The following is a 20,997-nucleotide window of genomic DNA, read 5'->3' as shown; positions in this document are numbered from 1 at the left end:
TTACCGAAGTCTTATTTACAGTTTTAAGAAATCTTATTAATATTGCAGGTTTTTTGTTACTAGGCCATTGAGAATGATTTAAGTGATAAACATTGGCAATGCCTAAGGCCATGTTGCTTTGTGGGCAGCTGGAGGAATGGATTTTTTTTTACACGAACATTCATTTCTTGTTTTTCTTCTTCAGTTCCAGAATGCAGATTCTACAATACCTTTGACTTCCTATTTTTTTTGGATGTCTTCCACCCATATAGGTGAGCTTCTCTTACAAGGCCCCGTGTTTATCAAAGAGCCCGGCAACAGCATTTTCCCTGTTGGTTCAGAGGATAAAAAAATAACTTTCAATTGCGAAGCAAGAGGCAACCCTTCACCTCACTACAGGTACAGTGAAAAGTTTGAAAATTGACTTTATTAAGAAAAATCAGAGTGGCAATTGTAAACTTTTTTTTGCTTCAATATGTTTATGCCATCAGTAATAAATAAGCCATGAAACTGTAGTTGTCACCATGATATGTTAAGCTGATGGAATATATAAACATTGGATACGTACAGTCCGTATTTGATTGATTATTCATGTACAGTAACTTTTTTTATTAGTGTCTTTTCATCCATTTATTGTATAATTTAATTTGTAAACTTGTATTTACATGTGGTCATTAGGGTCGCTATGAGTCGGAATCGACTCAACGGCAATGGCATTAGGAACTCATCTATTGCGGGATGAAATGAAATGCGTTCTAAGGGAATTTAGAAACCATACCTTTAAAAAAAAAAACAAAAATCTTGAACTGTCCCGCTTTCTTCCTCTACTATTTTATTGGATATGTGTTTAGGGGCTCATTACATATCAAAAATAAAATATAATCTTACTAAAGTGATTTCAATTGTTCTTAAAGAGAAAAATATATTTCATTGATTACACATTTTTATTATGTCAAAGCCTGTATTTTTCTGATTATATAAATAATATCAAACCAAAAACCCACTGCGGTTGAGTTGATGCCAACTGATAGCGACCCTATACGACAGAGTAGAACCACCTCAGAGAGTTTCCAAGGAGCACCTGGTGGACTCGAACTGCCGGCCTTTTGGTTAGCAGCCGTAGCACTTAACCACAAATGCTCCATCACCAATTTTGTTTAAATTGTAACATAAATGCTAGAATGACACCCCAGGGCATCTAATAAACTGTAAGAATCACTGCACAAATAACAGGAAACCCTGGTGGTGTAGTTCCATAAATAATATCTGTTCACTGAAAACCTTCAAACATTGCAGGAAGGTGCCAGGAAAAGAAAGAAAAAAAGGTTATTCCCCGACCTTGAAATAATAAAAAAAAAAATTAACATTTTTGGAATGATGGTTAATTATTTGGAATACATAGATATTTACTTTATTAAATAACACAAGAAAAACAATTTTTACTCTTAGGGGCACTTAAGGGACCCATTTAATGAAGAGATGACTTATTTATAAATAGGATGTGTTGCCTTCATATAAGTGGCTCTGATAAAGTGCTTGAGGCAGCTTGAAAACAACATGCTCTTTAAAGTACTGTGAACATCCACCTCCAAAATGTTGTTTATGGTGTTAGTTTGCTTGGCCAACCCTTTTCTATAACCTGCAGAATAAGCAATTTGTTAATATAATTCTAGTTTTTAGAGTCTTTAATATTGATCTTATTGAACTTCTATTGTTCTCTTAACCCATGTAAATAATGGAAACCAACAGTCATTGTAAATTGGGTCAGGACTGCGTTAGAATATAGACCTTTGCATTTATGTAATTGGAAGTAGTCAAGATGAGTCTATTTCAGCAATATTGCATATTGTTCAGATGCATACAACATGTTTGTTGAACACCTATTGTATACCTTGAACAAAATAAATATGATTCCATATGGCTGGCCAACTGACTGGAAGAGATCCGTATATATGCCTATTCCCAAGAAAGGTGATCCAACCAAATATGGAAATTATAGAACAATATTGTTAATATCACACGCAAGCAAATTTTTGCTGAAGATCATTCAAAAACGGCTGTAGCAGTATATTGACAGGGAACTGCCAGAAATTCAGGCTAGTTTCAGAAGAGGACATGGAACCAAGGATATCGTTGCTGATGTCAGATGGATCCTGGCTGAAAGCAGAGAATACCAGAAGGGTGTTTGCCTGTGTTTTATTGACTATGCAAAGGCATTCGACTGTGTGGATCATAACAAACTATGGATAAGGTTGCGAAGAATGGGAATTCCAGAGCACTTAATTGTGCTCATAAGGAACCTTTACATGGATCAAGAGGCAGTTGTTTGGAGAGAACAAGGGGATACTGATTGGTTTAAAGTTAGGAAAGGTGTGCGTCAGGGTTGTATTCTTTTACCATACCTATTTAATCTGTATGCTGAACAAATAATCCGAGAAGCTAGACTATATGAAGAAGAATGGAGCATCAGGATTGGAGGGAGACTCATTAACAACCTGCGTTATGGAGATGACACGACCGTGCTTGCTGAAGGTGAAGAGGACTTGAAGCACTAATGAAGATCAAAGAGCACAGCCTTCAGTATAGATTACACCTCAACATAAAGAAAACAAAAATCCTCACAACTGGACCAATGAGCAACATCATGATAAACGGAGAAAAGATTGAAGTTGTCAAGGATTTCATTTTACTTGGATCCACAATCAACAGCCATGGAAATAGCAGTCAAGAAATCAAAAGATGCATTGCATTGGGTAAATCTGCTGCAAAGGACCTCTTCAAAGTGTTGAAGAGCAAAGATGTCACCCTGAAGACTAAGGTGCGCCTGACCCAAGCCATGGTATTTTCAATCGCATCATATGCATGTGAAAGCTGGACAATGAATAAGAAAGACTGAGGAAGAGTTGATGCCTTTGAAATGTGGTGTTGGCGAGGAATATCGAATATACCACGGACTGCCAAAAGAACGAACAAGTCTGTCTTGGAAGAAGTGCGACCAGAATGCTCCTTAGAGGCAAGGATGGCGAGACTGCGTCTTACATACTTTGGACATATTGTAAGGAGGGATCAGTCCCTGGAGAAGGACATCATGCTTGGCAGAGTACAGGATCAGCGGAAAAGAGGAAGACCCTCAATGAGGTGGACTGACACAGTGGCTGCAACAATGAGCTCAAGCATAACAACGATTGTAAGGATGGCTCAGGACCGGGCAGTGTTCCGTTCTGTTGTGGATAGGGTCGCTATGAGTCGGAACCAACTCGACAGCACCTAACAACAACAACATGGCTGGTCAGAATTGGCAGAGGTAATAAAACATGTAAAAGTAACAGAAGAATACCTAGATGATTCCAAAACCAAGAGACTCTATTTTATAAGGTAGTTCAGTTAATCAGGCATAAACATATGCAAAATCTAAAAATGTCTGCCCTTTTTGGGGAAAGATAAACAGAGCAACTTAACAAGACATTATCCTGGAAATATTTTTCTTCTCCAGCGTTTTCACAGGTCATTCAAATAATGCTTAGATACATCTGTTTATTTCTATTTGAAATGGAAAATTACCTTCATAGAGATGGCTGTAAATACGGTAAAGAATCCATGTAAATGACTCTTAAGTAGGCTGTTTTTCTATTGTCAGTAAAGTTGTATTTTCTGGCATTTATCATATGAATAATTTGGTGATAAATTTGTTCAGCTGAAGAATTGTCAAGGTACAAGATTTAGAGTCATACAAGAATACATTTTTAAATAAGTAGATTAATTATGCTGGTAAAGTTTTATCAAATAGCTAGAAGCCTTATGCTTAGAAATCCAGAAGGAGTCTTTTTCGTATTTTTTTCTTTACACACCAGACAGTTATTGGAATGTCACGGAGTATATGTTTAAACATACTGATGACAAAACTTCACCATCAACACTTTATATATGTTGTTTGTATTAAAATAAAAATCCATTGCCGTCCAGTTGATTCCGACTCATAGCGACCCTGTAGGACAGAGTAAAACTGCCCCATAGAGCTTCCGAGGAGCACCTGGTGGATTTGAACAGCCAACCTTTTGATTAGTAGCTGTAGCTCTTAACCACTATGCCACCAGGATTTCTGTTATTTGTGTAGTGATTCTTACATTTTATTAGATGCCCTGGGGTGTCATTCTAGTCTTTATGTTACAATTTAAACAAAATTTGTGATGGAGACTATGAGACGTGTGACTTAAATTGACTTATCAATTTTATGTCTTATGAATGCAGAAATTTAACCTGCTAGGTATTGTTTTTTCTATTTTAAGATGCTCGCTTTGTAGCAAAGTAGAGCAGAATCTTTTATTTTACCTTAAAAATAGTCTACAGTTAAGGCAGCTAACAGATATGAAATTTCACTTAAACTAAATGTTTATATTCATTAGAATTAGAGAATATGAGAAAATACAAGGTAACCTCTTTTCATTTTGTGAAATATTGAGTTTTCCTCTAATAAGGAAGAACTCCCTGTTATTTCTGTTACCTGTATAAGAAATAGATTGTGCGGATGGAGTAAATGAAGTATAGAAAAATGTGGGCTGTAATTACAACTTTCTTTCTTTAGACAACGTCGTCATTTTTGGTCTGTTTTATTTTTCTATAGGTTTTAGCTTTTAACAGGCAGCTGGGTGATAGTCCCCATAATTGTTTAAATGATCCAGAAGGCAATCTATTCACGTATTCTTTTATTACGCTTGGAAAATTACAGATGAATGGTATAAATATGTAATAATATTGAGGACACAAATAAAGAGGAATATGGGGAAATTTTTTACAAAAAGATCAAAGAAAGGGTACTCTTTTTATAGATATATATTTATAATGTATGTGTGTGTATATATATGTATATGCACATACACAATTAGAGAGAGAGAGAGAGAAGGAGAGAGAAGGAAAATTGGGGTCATTTGAAACCACAAGTGAAAGGCAATCAAAACATGTTTCCAAAGATTCAGAATAGAGTTTGAGTCTTATAAAGAGTGTCCTTTGACAGCCTAGAGCCTGTCTTGTAGACTGAGGCAAACGTATCTGTTTAGAGACCTTTTCTTTGTTACTATCCCATTGGGTAAAAAAGAGAACTCTTAATTGACCGTATCAGAAATCCAAAAGTTCAGAAATTCTCAAGAGAAATCACTTGTCTTAGGGCTTAATTGAAAATTTTATTCTTCCTTTCACATTTCCTCACCTCAGCCCCAAGACCTATATTTAAAGGTTAATTAGTATTCAGTCTCATCCTACTTGCTGATGGTGCTGAAAGAGGTTACCCTGAGGAACTATTAATACTTTTCTCTTCCTTTTCATGGGGTTGAAATGCCCAACATTTGTTATGATGAAAGACCCCAAATAGGAGGGTCACTGGTTACTTTTACTGATGTGCCATTTAGCATTTAAAACAAAACAAAACAAAAAACAGCAGTTGCCATCCAGTTGACTTCTACTCATGGCAACCCCATGAATGTTATTGTAGAACTCTTCCCCACAGGGTTTTCAATGGCTGATTTTTTTGGCAGTAGATTGCCAGGCTTTCTTCTGGGTCACCTCTGGGTGTACCTCTAACCTTTCGGTTAATAGCCTAACTCATTGACAGTTTGTACCACCCAGGGAATCCTTATCATTTAAAGGGATTATATATTTGGGCTAGACTGGGCTATAATACCCACACACCAGTAGGGGCCAGGCAAGTAGCATAACTGACTGAGGTGGAGCGTATAGACATATCAAATAAAGATTGGAAACTATCAAATATTCAGCCATGTGCCCATGGAAAGGGAATAGCTGCTTCTCAGCACCAGCCAATTGTTACCATTCAGCAATCCTGGTCCAGTACTGCAAAAGATTTTTCACTGAAGTTTAAAATGCAGATATTTTTCTTTTTGTAATCTCTTTCCTTTTAAGTGTTGACTCTTCTTTTCTTTTTAGACATGAATGCAAACCAAAGAAAATAATGCTTAAGGCCGAATGGGGCCCATGTGGATTTTGTGTTTTCAACTTTGAGTCTAACTGGAAGCTCTTGAGCTTTGCTGTCCAGTTTGGTAGCCAATAGCCACATGGTGCCATTTAAATTTAAATCAGTAAAAGAAAATTCAGTTCCTAGTCACATCAGCCACATTTCAAGTGCTTGGTAGTTACATATGGCTAGTGGATGTTATGTTGGACGGCACAGATGAACATTTACATCATTGCAGAAAGTTCGTTTGGACAGTGCTGCTTTAGACTCTTAGATTTTCCACTCTTTCCTATAAATGCTCTCCCAGTCCCTTTCTTCACTGTACTAAGCAAAACCAAACTTATTGCCACTTAGTTGATTCCAACTCATAGAGAGAGACTGTATAAGACAGAGTACAGTTGCCCTATAGGGTTTCCAAGGAGCAGCTGGTGGATTCGAACTGCCGCCTTTTTGGTTAGTAGCCGAGCTCTTAACCACTGCTCCACCAAGAATCCTTTTTTCACTATAAGTGACCAGAGGATCATTCTCTCCCAGCTCTGTAGAACAAGTGAAGTAGAGTGTGAGGAGCCTTGGGTAGATATTTTCAAGTTGTAAGAGTTAAATATCATTCCAAAGTTCAGGTTTTTCTGGCCCCAGTTTTCTCTTCTTAAGGGTGGTTGCCTGCCATGGAATAGCATCCTACTCAGAGTTAATTTACTGAAATTCAACTAAATGCATTCAGTGTAAAAAAGAAAAAGAAAATAAGATAATAGACTAAATTCTGCTCACGATTTATTCAAGGAGTGACTGTAGGGAAGGAAATCTAGTTTCTTGGAATATAAAGAAACACACAGTAAAATATATATACACACATAATACTAACATAATAATATATATATGTACTATATTTATGTTCTCTGTATGTGCTATACATTTTTAATATATACTATATATAGAATATATAGTATATGGAATATATATCATATATTCTATTTCATAATATATCATAATAATATATGGTATATGTATATAAATTATAATTTTGATTATATGCCATCTGTAAGTTACACATATCCTCATTTAAGATCTGATGTCCCTGTTATTTTACTTTTATACCTCTAGACAAATAGGAGTCGTTCCTCTAAATTCTGTTGGCCCATAGAAACATAATCCTCTCTGCTAGACTTTCTAGGCCCAATTCCTTGGGTTTTTCCTCAGGCTCAACTACTTTCAGCATCCTGACTTCTCCAACAGGTGAGCCCTGGTCCCCACACTCACAGTTAGCCACTAAGAGCAATGAAATGTTCACATTCTTGAAATGGTAGAAAATCATAAAATACAAAGAATAGCTGTAGTTCCTAAAGCAAGTAGAGGTAAATGACAACTCTTACAGGGTCTTTTTTTTTTTTTTTTTTTTAATAATTTTTATTACAGGGTCTTTTAATGTTGGCTGTACTACTATCTCTCCCAGGAAGCTTTCTCTGATAAGGTCAACGCTGGGCTGGCTTCATGCACCAACAGCATGCCCACCCATTGTACCCTATGCCAGCCTGCTTTATGAAGGTTATCAAAATGAAAAGGGGCTACAATTCCCTTGAAGATGAAGACAGTGCTTCCTTCATCCTTACATTCCAAATGCCTCACAAATAGTGAATGCTCAATTGGTGGGTGTGAAAAAAAAAAAAATGGAATGGCATTAACAAGGGGGAAAACAAAGGGAATTTGGGATTTGATCATGATTTAGGAGTCAAGAATGTCATGAAGGATCACAGAGACAGAAGTGGCCAATATTTTATTTTAGAAGATATTTGTAAATTTGGATTAATTAACCTCTTTTGGCTCAATTCTAAGACAGACTGCCCTTTCGGTGACAAAGATGGCTGCCTACAAGTCCTGATTTACTTATATCCTATCCTTCCCATGATGTCAACTGGGAAAAGATGGCATCTTTCCCGTTAATGCCGTTAGAGCCCCAGAATGGTATCAGAAAAAAATGTGAAATAAAAACATTGCTATATTATCAGCAATCAATACACAGTAAGAATATAAAGTTAGATTTTGCCACCACTGTAGGGTTTTTTTTTGTAGGGTTGCTTAGGAAGCCTGGTGGCGTAGTGGTTAAGAGCTACGGCTGCTAACTCAGAGGTGGCGGTTTGAATCCACCAGGCGCTCTTTGGAAACTATATAGGGCAGTTCTGCTCTGCCCTGTAGGGTCGTTATGAGTTGGAGTCAACTTGACAGCAATGGGTTTGGGTTATTTTTAGATATAGGATTGCTATGAGTCAGAATCCACTTAATGGCAATGGGTTAGAAAAGAGGAAAGGAGCTCTGCTGGTGCAATGGTTAAGCGCTGGGCTGCTAACTGGAAGGTCAGCAGTTTGAACTCACTAGAGGCTCGTCAGGGAAAAAAAACCTGGCGATCTGCTTCTGTAAGGATTTACAGTGTAGAAACCCCATGGGGCAGTTCTACTCTGTCCTGTAGGGCCACTGAGTTGTAACTGGCTCCTCAGCACATAATGACAACAGAAAAAGAGGAGTATAGCAAGATAATCCATAGGTTTGTTTGGTTTTGTTTTTAATTTTTTTCTGCAGTGGGGTGAGGAGGAGGAATATACACAGATTGACCAAATGCATTTTAAATCACTTGGGTCACCTTCACGTTCTTAACTAATCACTAAAGCCTGAGAAAGGGAGAGTTCTGATTGGCCAGGTCAGGGTCCTGTAAGGTGTGGCCTCTCCGAAGGAACATGAGAGAGCTGTTATCAGAAAAAGTCAAAATGGATGCAGGGAAGGGAGAAAAAAACATCTTCTGTAATTCTCCTCTGAATAATCTTAAGACGATAACCAGTCAATTTGAGCTAGGCTATAACTATGTAACTGAGCAGTTCTAAAATGCCAGTGTGGCTCTAATTTCTGTTCTTTTTATTTTTCATATATTTAAAATTTATCATCAGTGATTGAGAAATGGAGAATCTATGTAATGAAACACATTTTCAAATGTCAATTTTTAAAAAGCACAGCATCACAACTTAACTCATTTATATCTTCAGCAATTATTGTTGAAGCCTAGCTAGTTATTTTTGGATAAAGTATTGAATATGCAAATTCAGGCGTTCATTCTTTCAAGGGCTGCAATTATTCTCATCCCTTCAGTAAACATATTAACAAACATCGCATTTGAACACAAATGCGTTTGCTTATTAACTTGAAAGCCACATCTAAAACCACAAATTGCTTCTGTGATTAAATTCCTAATTTTCCTGTCAAACCCCAAATAAAGTATTGTCTGTTGATTTAACAAGTGTTTAGTACGGGCATGTTTCCCAAGCCCAATTCCAGCCCCCAAAAGATTTTAGCAAATTATTTTGTTCTTTTTGCCTTGTTTTATGTTGATGTCTAAAGTGTGACAGTTGTTTTTCCCCAGAATATTGTTTATATTTGCATTTTCCTGACCAGATTACATGCAATAGTATATAGATTGTGAGGTGAATTATATCCTGGGATTATCTTTGAAATTACCTGAAGCCATTCAATTTATTTCCAGTTTTGTTGGTTTCCATTTCAGGAGACAATGCTCTTTAACCTTGTTGTCAAATTCCTGGGGAACTGCCAATTTAGAGTTTAGTGCCTTAAATTATACTGACAACAAGATAAGCCTATGTTTAAATTCATGATTGTTATCCCATATTAGTGCAGTCTTGTGTCAGAGGTTGCCATATCTGATAATAACTAGTATGGTACCTTAAAGATAACTAATAAAGTAAAAGAAAATAACAATATGTTGATTCCCCATCTCTGAGATGTTTATTGACAATATGGATTACCATAGTTAAGGGAGACTATTGGTGCAATGGTTAAGCTCTCGGCTGCTAGCCAGAAGGTTAGTGGTTTGAACTTAACAACCATTCCTCAGGAGAAAAGACCTGGCTATCAGCTCCTGTAAAAATCACAGCCTAGGAAACCCTATGGGGTGGAACTGCCTATGGGGCATTTCTACTCTGTCCTACAGGGTCGCTATGAGTCAGAATCGACTCAGTGGCACACTAAAACAACAATAGCAACAACATATGGAGGTCAATTATGGCTAGAGTCCTGTACCAAAAACATTGCCTTTGAGTGGATTCGTACTTGTAATGACCCTATAGGACAGAGTAGAACTGCCCATAGGGTTTGCCAAGGAGCGGCTGGTGGGTTCAAACAGCCCAAGCTCTTAACCACTGCACCAGTAGGGCCCCTCCATGGCTAGAGTAGAGAGTAGAATTAGATTACTCCTTTTGGGAAGCTTCTATGAGTCTCTATCTTGTGCTAAGCACCATGCCAGATGGTGGGAATTCAGCAACAATTAAAACATTCATGATCCAATGGAAAAGCTTATATGCTTTGAAAAGACCCTTTTAACCCTAATAATATAGGAATTTTTTTTTTTGGTAGTGATTTAACTTATTATTATATACATTTGTGTTTATATACATAACCCTGGTGGCATAGTGGTTAAGAACTATGGCTGCTAATCAAAAGGTCGGCAGTTTGAATCCACCAGGCACTCCTCAGAAACCCTATGGGGCAGTTCTACTCTGTCCTGTAGGATCGCTATGAGTTGGAAATGACTCGATGGCAGTGGGTTTAGGTTTTAGTTTTTATACATAGCTTGTTGGTTGTATTGGAAGGCAGTGATCCGTATACACTCAGCCATTGATGTTTTCATTTAATTCCTGGAAATAAAAAATATAGTTTTCATAGTTTACAAGTAATAACCACCCGTTCTAAAATATCTCTAGTGTCACTTTATGCTTTATATTCGAGATTCAAAAATTGATGGCCCAAGAGCATGAACACTGTTGTAAAGAAATTGTATTTGAGTTGTTTTAGGTGGCAGTTTGTCACAGACTCCACCACTCTGTATTGCATTATGTCTGACCCTTTACCTGACAAACCTCTTGCCAGTCAGGTAGATAAGTTCAGCCTCCTTATTTTACAGAGTACTTAACTGGGATTTGGGAGAAGTGGATTGTTAAGTGTCTGCCACCTCAGGTGGGCCAGTGGAGTAAACAGACCAGGACTTCTGATTCCGGTGCCCCAAGTATTGGCCTGTAGTTACTGGCTACGAAACAGATTCACGTATAAACTCTGCCCCAAACAGTTAAAGAGTGTGAGAGCACTTGACTGAGAGCTGGTAGATTTGTGAAATATGAATAATAAATCATTTTTCATTTGTGGATTCTAAAAGCAAATCCTAACTTGTGTAGAATGAGCATTTGTACACTGAAGGCTGACGGCGAACTTGTAAGATCATTCAAGAGTGATACGACATCATGATTATGCAAAGGTACTTAATCTTGTGACATTTACCACTGAGCTAGAGCTGCAAGGTTAGTCTATTTCTAGAACACAATGTAAATGTTATACAATTGAAATGCTGGTGTTTGTAGTTCCGAGAGCCACAGGGCTGTCTCCTTTTGCCTCAGATCACTGCATTAAGCCTTTTGGGATGGAATTTGGGTATGCAGATATACTTTGGTGAAGTTTTCGACAATTGCCATATTTCAAAAAGATTTCATTCTGAGACTTAGAGCTCCTGGTGAACTGCAGAGTTACTGGATAAAAGCAGAAATCTGTACCTTCTACAAAGGATTGTGGATGCACAAAACTAAGAGGCAATAACTGCCTCTGAAAGTTTCCCAAGTTTATGACTTGACTCTGCCATTTACCTGTCACATTTTATGACTAGGTGTTGTGTTCACGAGCCCTGAACAGTTGAACTACAAATCCCCACAAAGAAAATAAGTCCAGTTCATAGATTTATTGGACCCACACTTGTGAAAGAAGGCGCTGTGTATTATCGTCAGTTTTCCTCAATATATCTTATACAAATGAAAAGTAACCAGGTTTATAAATCAGGTGGGGTCAGTGGTTGCTCAGTGGTAGAATTTTTGCCTTCCTTGCAGGCGATCCAGGTTAAATCCCCGGCCAGTGCACCTCACACACAGCCACCACCCATCTGTCAGTGAACAGTTGTGTGTTGCTATGATGCTGAACTGGTTTCAGTGGAGTTTCCATACTAAGATGAGCCAGGAAGAAAGGCCTGGTGACCTACTTCTGAAAGTCAGCAAATGACACCCCTATGAATCACAATGGTTGGATCATGGGGCTGGTGGAGGACCAGGTAATGTTTTCTTCCATTTTTCACGGAGCCGCCATGAGTCAGGAACCGACTCTACTGCCGCCAACAACAACAACAACAACAAAAATCAGACACGCATATACTTAGAAAACTAAGTATACCATTTTGTTTTTTAGTCCCAAAGGTTACTTACACTTTAAGGAGTTTAAGCAAAGAGAGCCTTTTTGAATTCAACATGATTTTTTCAGCAAGAGGAAAAACAATCAATGTTTAATAAGATATTGAGAAATTTTATATTACCTGGGGAAGAATTCCATTTAACAATGAATAGTGTTAGGATGGACAGAAGTAATTATATTGGTTGAGTAAAAGAAAATTAACATTCTTCAAGGTGTCTCAAGAAAATCTTAGCTCTGAAGAGTTTGCTAAAACAAATGCATTAATGCTTTTGGTAGTGCAGAAACATATTTAAAATGGAATAGCTTTTGCCATAGTGAAATCATTTAGGAATTGGGTATGTGTGATGAAGACCTAGCTAAAGGAAGTGAGAAACGTTTACAGGTAAAGGACAAAAAAATTTCCATTTTGGTTCTTAAGTCAAAACTTTAGAATGATAGTTTTAGATTTTAAACATTTACTGAAATATTTTCTCACATATTTTATGGCCTCTTAAATTTTTCCAGCTATTAAATAGATCAGAAATTGTGCTTTTCCACATTTTTGTCTGTACAATTTTCCACATAGCCACTGTTTGTTTATTACTCCTCAGCTAAGCACAAAAACACAATTTTCAAATGAAACTATCAGGCATTCTTAGTCAGACCATAAACATTCTAACTCCAGAGTTAAAATCATTTTTTCCCCCATACAAAATGTACTTTGTAGGTAACAAAAACACAAGTTCCCTTTGTCATGAGCGCCTCCCATTCAAAAATGGGTGACATGAATGACACCTTTCCTGATTTGTGTTGAGTGCCTTTTTTCTTTCCATAAGCATTTAGTCACTTAGTAACTGACAGACCATTTACACTTAAAAATAAAACCCACCCACTTGCGATTTACTGTCATATTTACTTTTTGAAGGTCAAGCCCAGCATGTGCCGTGTCCAGCTTTCTGCTGACTTCTCAGGGCAGGTAAAAATGCAGACAAACAATATGTGGGAGATACAGTCTGTTCCACATGAGAGGAGATGACCAAAAGCAGTGGATCAAGGGTGACATATAGCTAACGTGGTCTTGATGGGGATGGAGAAAAATAGCAAAACAAAGTGGACAGATGGGTTTTCAACTTCCGGGCTTTGACAGAGCCCCTGCCAACCTTAACATGCAGCCAATCCATTTGTGATTGCCTGCCATGTGCCAAGCACTGAACTGAGTGTTTTGTGTACATGGTCTAAAGAAATCAATTGAACAGCTCTATGGAAAAAATGCCGTGCTCTTCATTTTATATATTAAAAACTTAAGCTCAGGGGAGTTAAGTAATTTGCCCATAACCACCCAGCTGGTGAGCAGTGGATCCAACTGATAAACCAATGATCACTTGGCACTGAATCCATTTCTTTTCATTACACTGTTCCATGGAAGGAATGGCTGGGTCCTGGGTTTAGACAAGTGGAGCAGGAACTAGGAAAAAAGTCTCCACAAAATGTAAGCTACACAGAAGTAGAGATCTTACTCACTACATCCTCAGAACCTAGAAAATCGCCTGCCATAATTGTTGTTGTTATTGTTGTGAACTGCTGTGGAGTAGGCCCCAACTCATGGTGACCCATGCACAATGGAAGGAAATACTCTCTGCCCAGGTCCTGCACCCTCCTTATGATGAGTTGCAGACTGGACCGTTGTGATCCATAGGATTTTCATTGGCTAATTTTAGGAAGTTCATTGCCAAGTCTTTCTCCTTCGTCTCAGCCTGGAAGCTCCTCTGAAACCTGTTCGGTATCATAGCAACACACAAGCTTCCACTGGCAGATGGGTGGTGGTTGTACATGAGGTACATTGGCTGGAGTTGAACCCAAGTCTCCCACATGGAAGAGGCTCAAGAATTGTTTTTAACTGATTGTGACTAGGGGTGGGGTGGGGTGGGGTAGGGAGGAAGGAAGGGAGGAAGAAAGGAAGGGAGAAAGGAAGGAAGATAGGTTTTGGTTTGACACATGGAAAAACACTTCTCAGAGTTGTTGAATATGGGATAAGCTAAATGAGGAAGGATAGAGTTCTTTATCGGCTTGTGTCCCAGTGTAGATAACCCATGGTTACTTGGTGAGGATGGCATAGACTAGTTTTCCTCCAACTTGAATCGTACATATTAAACATTTGGAGATCCCTCTAAGAAGTAGATTCTGATTCAGTGGATCTGGGATAGGGCCCAGGGTGTTGCATTTACAACAAATTTTCATATGATGATGATGATGATACTGGTCCTCAGTCCCTACTGTGTATCAAGAATACCGAGTATTCAGAGATAGAATGTGGATGGACGTGTTTCCTTTATTTCACTTTCTTTTATGTGTTTCTGTAGTTTTGAGCTTTGGGAACAGTAAGATGAGGGGTGGTGCAGATGGTTAAGCACCAGGGTACTAACTGGGAGGTTGACAGTTCCAACCAACCCAGAGGCACCTCGGTAAGGAAGGTCCGGTGATCTGTTTCCAAAAACTAGCCTTTGAAAACCTCATGGAGTGCAGTTCTGTTCTGAAGTACATGGAGTTGCTGTGAGTCAAAATTGACTTGACAACTGTTTTGTCTTTGGTAGTATAGGGGAGGGCTAAGAAGTGGTCATGGTTCAACTTCAAAACTCTGAGGGCAAAACTAAAGTTAAAATAGAAGGAAGAGCGACCCCAAAATGCTCCTGCAGATTTAACTTGCCCTGGGAAGTGTCATAAGAGAGTGGCCCTGCAAACAAAGCAGAACGAAAACCAACAGGAGAAATCTGTCACAAATGAGAAAAGGTGACTGCTGTTTCTGTTCCCTTCTATTTCTGCTCCTTTACGTTCAGAAGAAAAGAGTTGGGACCTCGTGCTTTTTTTCTTTTAATTTCATTTTTATCTATCACTGGAATTGTTGCTTTATACCTGGGAGACTTGTAAAAATGAGTAAATGATAAAATATTATATTGGGCAGCAGGGATTACATGTATAAACTTACTCATTTTCTTTAGCACCCAATCATTAAATATTTATTATGCATTATTTCACATAGAGAAAATGATGCAGACAGTCAATAAAGTATAATGGTGAACCTCCATATAACCCCTACTCAGTTTGAGAAATAAAGCAAAATTCTAAATTCCATCCCTGCCCCCGTACTCCCTAAACATACCCTACTCTCTCCAGGAGAAGGTTTTAAATACCTTAAAGTTGATATCTACCATTTCCAGTGGTTATACATTTTAAAATATGTTTACTAAGTACTTAATATGTCTGTTTTAAAACTTCATATAAATGGTATCAAACTACATTTTCATTTGCTTTTTTACTCACCATCATTTGTGAGCGACTTCCATGCTTATAAAATTCATCCATTTTCAGAGCTATATAATATTCCATTTCACCTCGTTTATTTTCAAGTTTGAGACAGTTTTCAGATTTTGAAAATACTTTAACAGTATATAAAATTTCCAGGTTAAATAGTTTATGTATTAATACAAGAATTTTTAGATGGCCTAGGACATATCTGAAGAACTCTGGGCTAAAATTCAAACGGATGCTATACCTGATCCAGCCAATTAATCGTTTATAGCAATTTGACAACTCACTCAACTTCTGTTTTTTGGCAATTGCCATCTATAGAATGGGCATTATATTACCTATTGTTCTTACTTCTCAAGATCATTATAAAGGGCAGTTGAGATAATCATTGTGATAATACTTTAAAATTTATAAAACTGATGGAAATGTAATTTTATTGTAAGAACGTGGTCTTTCAGGAGGTGGATGCCTCAGTTTATATAATGAATGTGCTCTTGAGATTGTTGGATAAGAATGAATTTTTTTAAGGTGAAATCTAATGTGTCAAGTATATTCACTCTTTTAACACTTCCGGAAAAACTCTTGTTTCAAAAACAGCTTCTTCCATCCTTTCTTCTCTTCTTCCCTCCCTCCCTCCTTCCTTTCTCTCTCTCCCTCTCTTTGTGTGTGTGTGTATGTATTTATCTTTCTCTCTTCTTTCTTGCCGTTGATAAATATGGCTGTGGGGTTAGTGCCTTACTTATTCGGACCCTCTAGGTGGTATTTGGAAACCATGGTGGCATAGTGGTTAAGAGCTATGGCTGCTAATCAAAAGGACGGCAGTTCAAATCCACTGGGCGCTCCTTGGAAACCCTATGGAGCAGTTCTCCTCTGTCCTATAGGGTTGCTATGAGTGGGAGTTGGCAACTGCAAGGAGTTAGGTGGTATTTAGGTTTTTTTGCCACTAGGGTATCATGTAGTAACTAGCACTGTGATAGCTTTAAAATTGGAGGCTGCCTTGGGGACAGGTATTTACCCAAACAAATTGAAATGGATAGTTGAACACTTGTCCAATTAATTTATTAAGTGTGCTTAGTCAATTTCAATAAATCAAAGAAATATGTGCTTTTTCCCCTTCATCATCAGTGTGAGATTGGCCTGAAGTATCTGAGATAATTGCCTCGACTTTCTACTTCATCATTGGCTATACAGACCTAGCCTAATTCCCACCTAGTGAGCCAACTAAATTATGCTCACCTCTTTTGACAACTTCTTTAAAAATGTTTAACTTCTAGATGTGACTCTGTTGTACTTTCTACTTTAACCTTTTGCTTCTGATAAATATGTGGGCGTATTTGATCTTCAAACATGTACCTCTTGCATAAAGTATGCATTATCTTTTATTAATAAGAGGAAAAATGCTCAAAGTAGATTTCTTAATATAGTCCTTTTTAATTTAAATATACAAAGAGGGAGTTAAAAAAATCCTTGAAATTTGTTTTACAGATGGCAGCTGAATGGAAGTGATATCGATCTGAGTTTGGAATATCGTTATAAATTGATCGGAGGAAATCTTGTGGTTATTAATCCCAACAGAAATTGGGATATAGGAAGCTACCAATGTTTTGCAACAAATTCACTTGGAACAGTTGTCAGCAGAGAAGCTAAACTCCAGTTTGCATGTAAGTTTATGTTCACACATCTAGAAAGACCAACATTTTAAAATATCTAACTTCATTTGTATGATTATTTTGTGTTTCAGAAACAATACATGAATTTTATTAATTCATTAAATAGGCTGAAAAAACAATTCAATATGTTTTTGATTTCTATATACTGTATGAATCAGAAATTGGTTGTGTGTTTTGCTTTACTATTTTATAAGGATTCTGTTTTGTATTGCATCGGGCAAATCTGCTGCAAAAGACTTCTTTAAAGTGTTAAAAAGCAAAGATGTCATTTTGAAGACTAAGGTACGCCTGACCCAGGCCTAATATGCATGCGGTAGGCAGACAATGAATAAGGAAGACTGAAGAAGAATTGATGGCTTTGAATTATGGTGCTGGTGAAGAATATTTAATATACCATGGACCTCCAGAAGAACGAACAAATCTGTCTTGGAAGATATAGTGCCAAATGCTTCTTAGAAGTGAGGCTGGTGAGACTTTCTCTCACATACTTTGGACATGTTATCAGGAGAGACCAGTTCCTGGGGAAGGATATCATGCTTGGTAAAGTAGAGGGTCAGCAAAAAAGGGGAAGACCCTCAATGAGATAGACTGACACAGTAGCTGCAGTAATGTGCAGGACTAGCCAGTGTTTCGTTCTGTTATACATTGGAGGGAACTTGACGGCACCTAACAATGATAACAACAACAAGCTAACAAAGTAACCTGTTATTGTTTCATGTGTGCTGCAAAAGACATGAGACTACTGGGTCAGTGACAGAGGACTTTATTACTCTCAGCACAGAAAAAAAACATGAACTTCAGAATGTTTTCATCAGTTCTCCTTGCATCCGAGTCCCATGGAAATGATACAATATGGCCAGGATGGATACTACATATGCAGTAGGTTTGTGGCACAGCTGAGAAACACTGAGCTTGGAGCGTCTGTCTCTTTTATAGCAAGCAGTATGCAAGCCAGCTCCTTGCCCTTGACGAGAACATTACCTTATTACTTGAGGTTGCTCTATGTAAACAGGGCCCTGAGAAATGGTTTTGCAAGGAAGCTCAGACCACATAGTGCATTACTTTTTTTAACAGAAGTTGCTAATTTGTGTGTGTGTGTGTGTGTGTGTGTGTTGTCCTTGAGTTTCTGAGTTGGGACGTACCATATCAGGATACATGTGGTGCATGAGGTACACAGTATGTTCTCTGTTTCATAAATCAAACTCACTATGTACCGTTTAGTTTCTTAGGTTTCAATTGAGCCCAACCTCATTAGCCTTATAGTAAGTTTTAGTTACTCCTATGTTTGGCGTGGAGTCCCTGGGTGATGAAAGCTGTTAACATGCTCACCTGCTAACTGAAAGGCTGATAGTTCAAGTTCACCAGAAGCACTTCAAAAGAAAGGCCTGGCGATCTACTTCTAAAAAAATCAGTCATTGAAAACCCTATGGAGCACAGTTCTACCCTGACACACATGAGGTTACCACGAGTTGCAGTCAACTTGATGACAACTGGTTATATTTGGCATTAGATGGTTTAATAATCTAGGGGTATGATGTGGCTTTTTTCATTTTGGATTTTTTGTTTTGCTTTTTTTTTTTTTTTGGTGTTTTCTTAAGTGTTTTATTTGGAAATTACAAGAATCAACAGTGGGTATTCTTAGCCTGATACCATATTGGCTAAAAATGTATAAAATGTTTTGTTTGTTTTTCAATTTATATGGTTGGGGTATAGCTTTCTGGGAAAGAAACAAAAGAAGGTGACAAAAGAAATGGAGGATAATTAATACGTCAGAGATTCTAAATGACCAGCTATAAGAGAGCATTGCTTTAACCTTAGTAACCTTGGAAAGATACGATACATTAACTGAAAGACAGGATTAAGATGGAGACCTTTGTATTAGAAGTATGCTAATGACTCCAGTTCACAGGACTCTTGACGGTCTTAGCTCCAGGCAAATGGATGGTAAAGTGTTGTCACTGAAAAATGTTCTAATTGTTCAATATAGCTGTGTCTCCTCTCTTGACTATATTGTATGTTTCAATACTTAGTAACATTTCTTTGTTTCCTAATCATGGAGACACTGCTTAGTATGTGCTTCATGTATAAATGAGTAAATGCAGATATGGTCACTACTCCACTTTTAACACTGGTGAAAATGCAAGAAATTTTATCTTAATTTCCAGGTTGCCTGAAAATAATGTTTGAAAAGAAAAAAAAGTGAAAAGGCCATTTATAGAGTAGGATGCCTGCTTTCTGTAAGCACTCTCTGACCCTTTTAACAGATTTTATATGCAACACTCACAAAACCTGTGGAGGAAAAAAAATTTGCAAAATTATGCTATGTTTATATTGTAGAAATTTTCTCAATGATTTTGTTGCATTACACATGTGTAGTTTTTTTGTGCTTCTTTGATGTATTTGGAGATGTTCTAATCAGGTTTTTAATCTCAGCCAGTGAAGGTTAGGGATATAGCTCCCAAACTCCAAATATCCCTGCTTTGTTAATAATTTGCTTTAATTGGCTTGTTCCTGAATTTCTTCTAATTCTTTCTTTAAAATATTCTTATTAGAAACATTTTTGAGGTGCCAATATATTTTTTAATCATGAATTATTTCAGTCATACAAATTGTTTGGAGAAAAGTGTAAGACCATCTGTATAGCCCCCATGTAGTTTAAGACTTAAGGCTTTTGAAGCACAATTAAAACTACCTGGTAACTCACTCTGATAACATCTCCTTCTCTCCCTCACCCCTCCCCATAAGTATTCACTGTTCTGAGTTAAATGTGTTTTGTTCCCATGCAGCTTTTAATACTTTAGATATATATACCTAAAGCAAAAACCCAAACCCATTGCCATCGAGTGGGTTCTGACTCATAGCAATAAGTTTGGAAAAAGTAGAACCAACCCACAGGGTTTCCAAGGGAGTAGAACTTTGTGAAAGCAGACTGCCACATCTTTCTCCTGTGGATCTGCTGGTGGGTTTGAACTGCCATTCTCCTGACTACATATGCATGTACTTCTAAATAACATGTAAAATTCTTATGCCATTTTATTTTAGAAATTTTAATACAAAAGCATTATTCAGTTTGCATATGTCTACAACTTTTTTTTCCCCTCAACTTTATGTTAGAGAATATCTGTTGATACATTCTTGCCAACAGTTCTTATTGTTCTTTTTTTTTTTTTTTTTTAATTTGTGCAAATCTGATAAATACAAATCTGAGTTTTATGGCAGTTTTAATTTGCACTTCTGTGAAGTGATGAAGTAAAAGAGCTGAACAGAAGATTCCAAGAGGCAGCTTGAGAAGACACAATAAAGTGTTATAATGAAATGTGCAAGGAACTGGAGTTAGAAAACCAAAAGGGAAGAATACACTTGGCATTTCTCAAGCTGAAGGAACTGAGGAAAAGATTCAGGCCTCAAGCTGAAATTTTGAAGGGTTTTATGGACAAAATACTGAATGACACAGGAAGCATCAAAAGAAGATGGAAGGAATATACAGAGTCACCGTACCAAAAAGAATTGGTTGACATTCAACCATTTCAGGAAGTAGCATATAATCATGAACCAGTGGTATCGAAGGAAGAAGGCATTGACAAAAAACAAGGCTCCAGGAATTGACGGAACACCTGTTGTCTTAGTCATCTAGTGCTGCTGTAACAGAAGTACCACAGGCGGATGGCTTTAACAAAGAGAAATTTATCTTCTCACAGTCTAGTAAGCTAGAAGTCCAAATTCAGGGCATCAGATTCAGAGGAAGGCTTTCTGTCTGTGTTGGCTCCAGAGGAATTTCCTTCTTATCCATCTTTCCCTGGACTAGAAGCTTCTCTGCGC

At 37.5% G+C, this 20,997-nt stretch overlaps 1 protein-coding gene across 2 annotated transcripts in view; it reads left to right on the top strand.

The window, feature by feature from the left end:
- The window catches only part of CNTN3 (contactin 3), a 465,770-nt gene that overhangs the window by 164,679 nt on the left and 280,094 nt on the right, over positions 1 to 20,997 (top strand). For both annotated transcript variants that reach the window (XM_049862422.1, XM_049862421.1), the window contains exons 3-4: positions 252 to 378; positions 16,994 to 17,169. In XM_049862422.1, coding sequence (XP_049718379.1) covers positions 252 to 378; positions 16,994 to 17,169 — 303 coding nt within the window. The remainder of the gene's footprint in view (positions 1 to 251; positions 379 to 16,993; positions 17,170 to 20,997) is intronic.

This window comes from Elephas maximus, chromosome 20 (genome assembly GCF_024166365.1).
Source record: "Elephas maximus indicus isolate mEleMax1 chromosome 20, mEleMax1 primary haplotype, whole genome shotgun sequence".
Classification (NCBI taxonomy): Eukaryota; Metazoa; Chordata; class Mammalia; order Proboscidea; family Elephantidae; genus Elephas; species Elephas maximus.
This window is presented reverse-complemented; position numbering and strand designations above follow the sequence as displayed.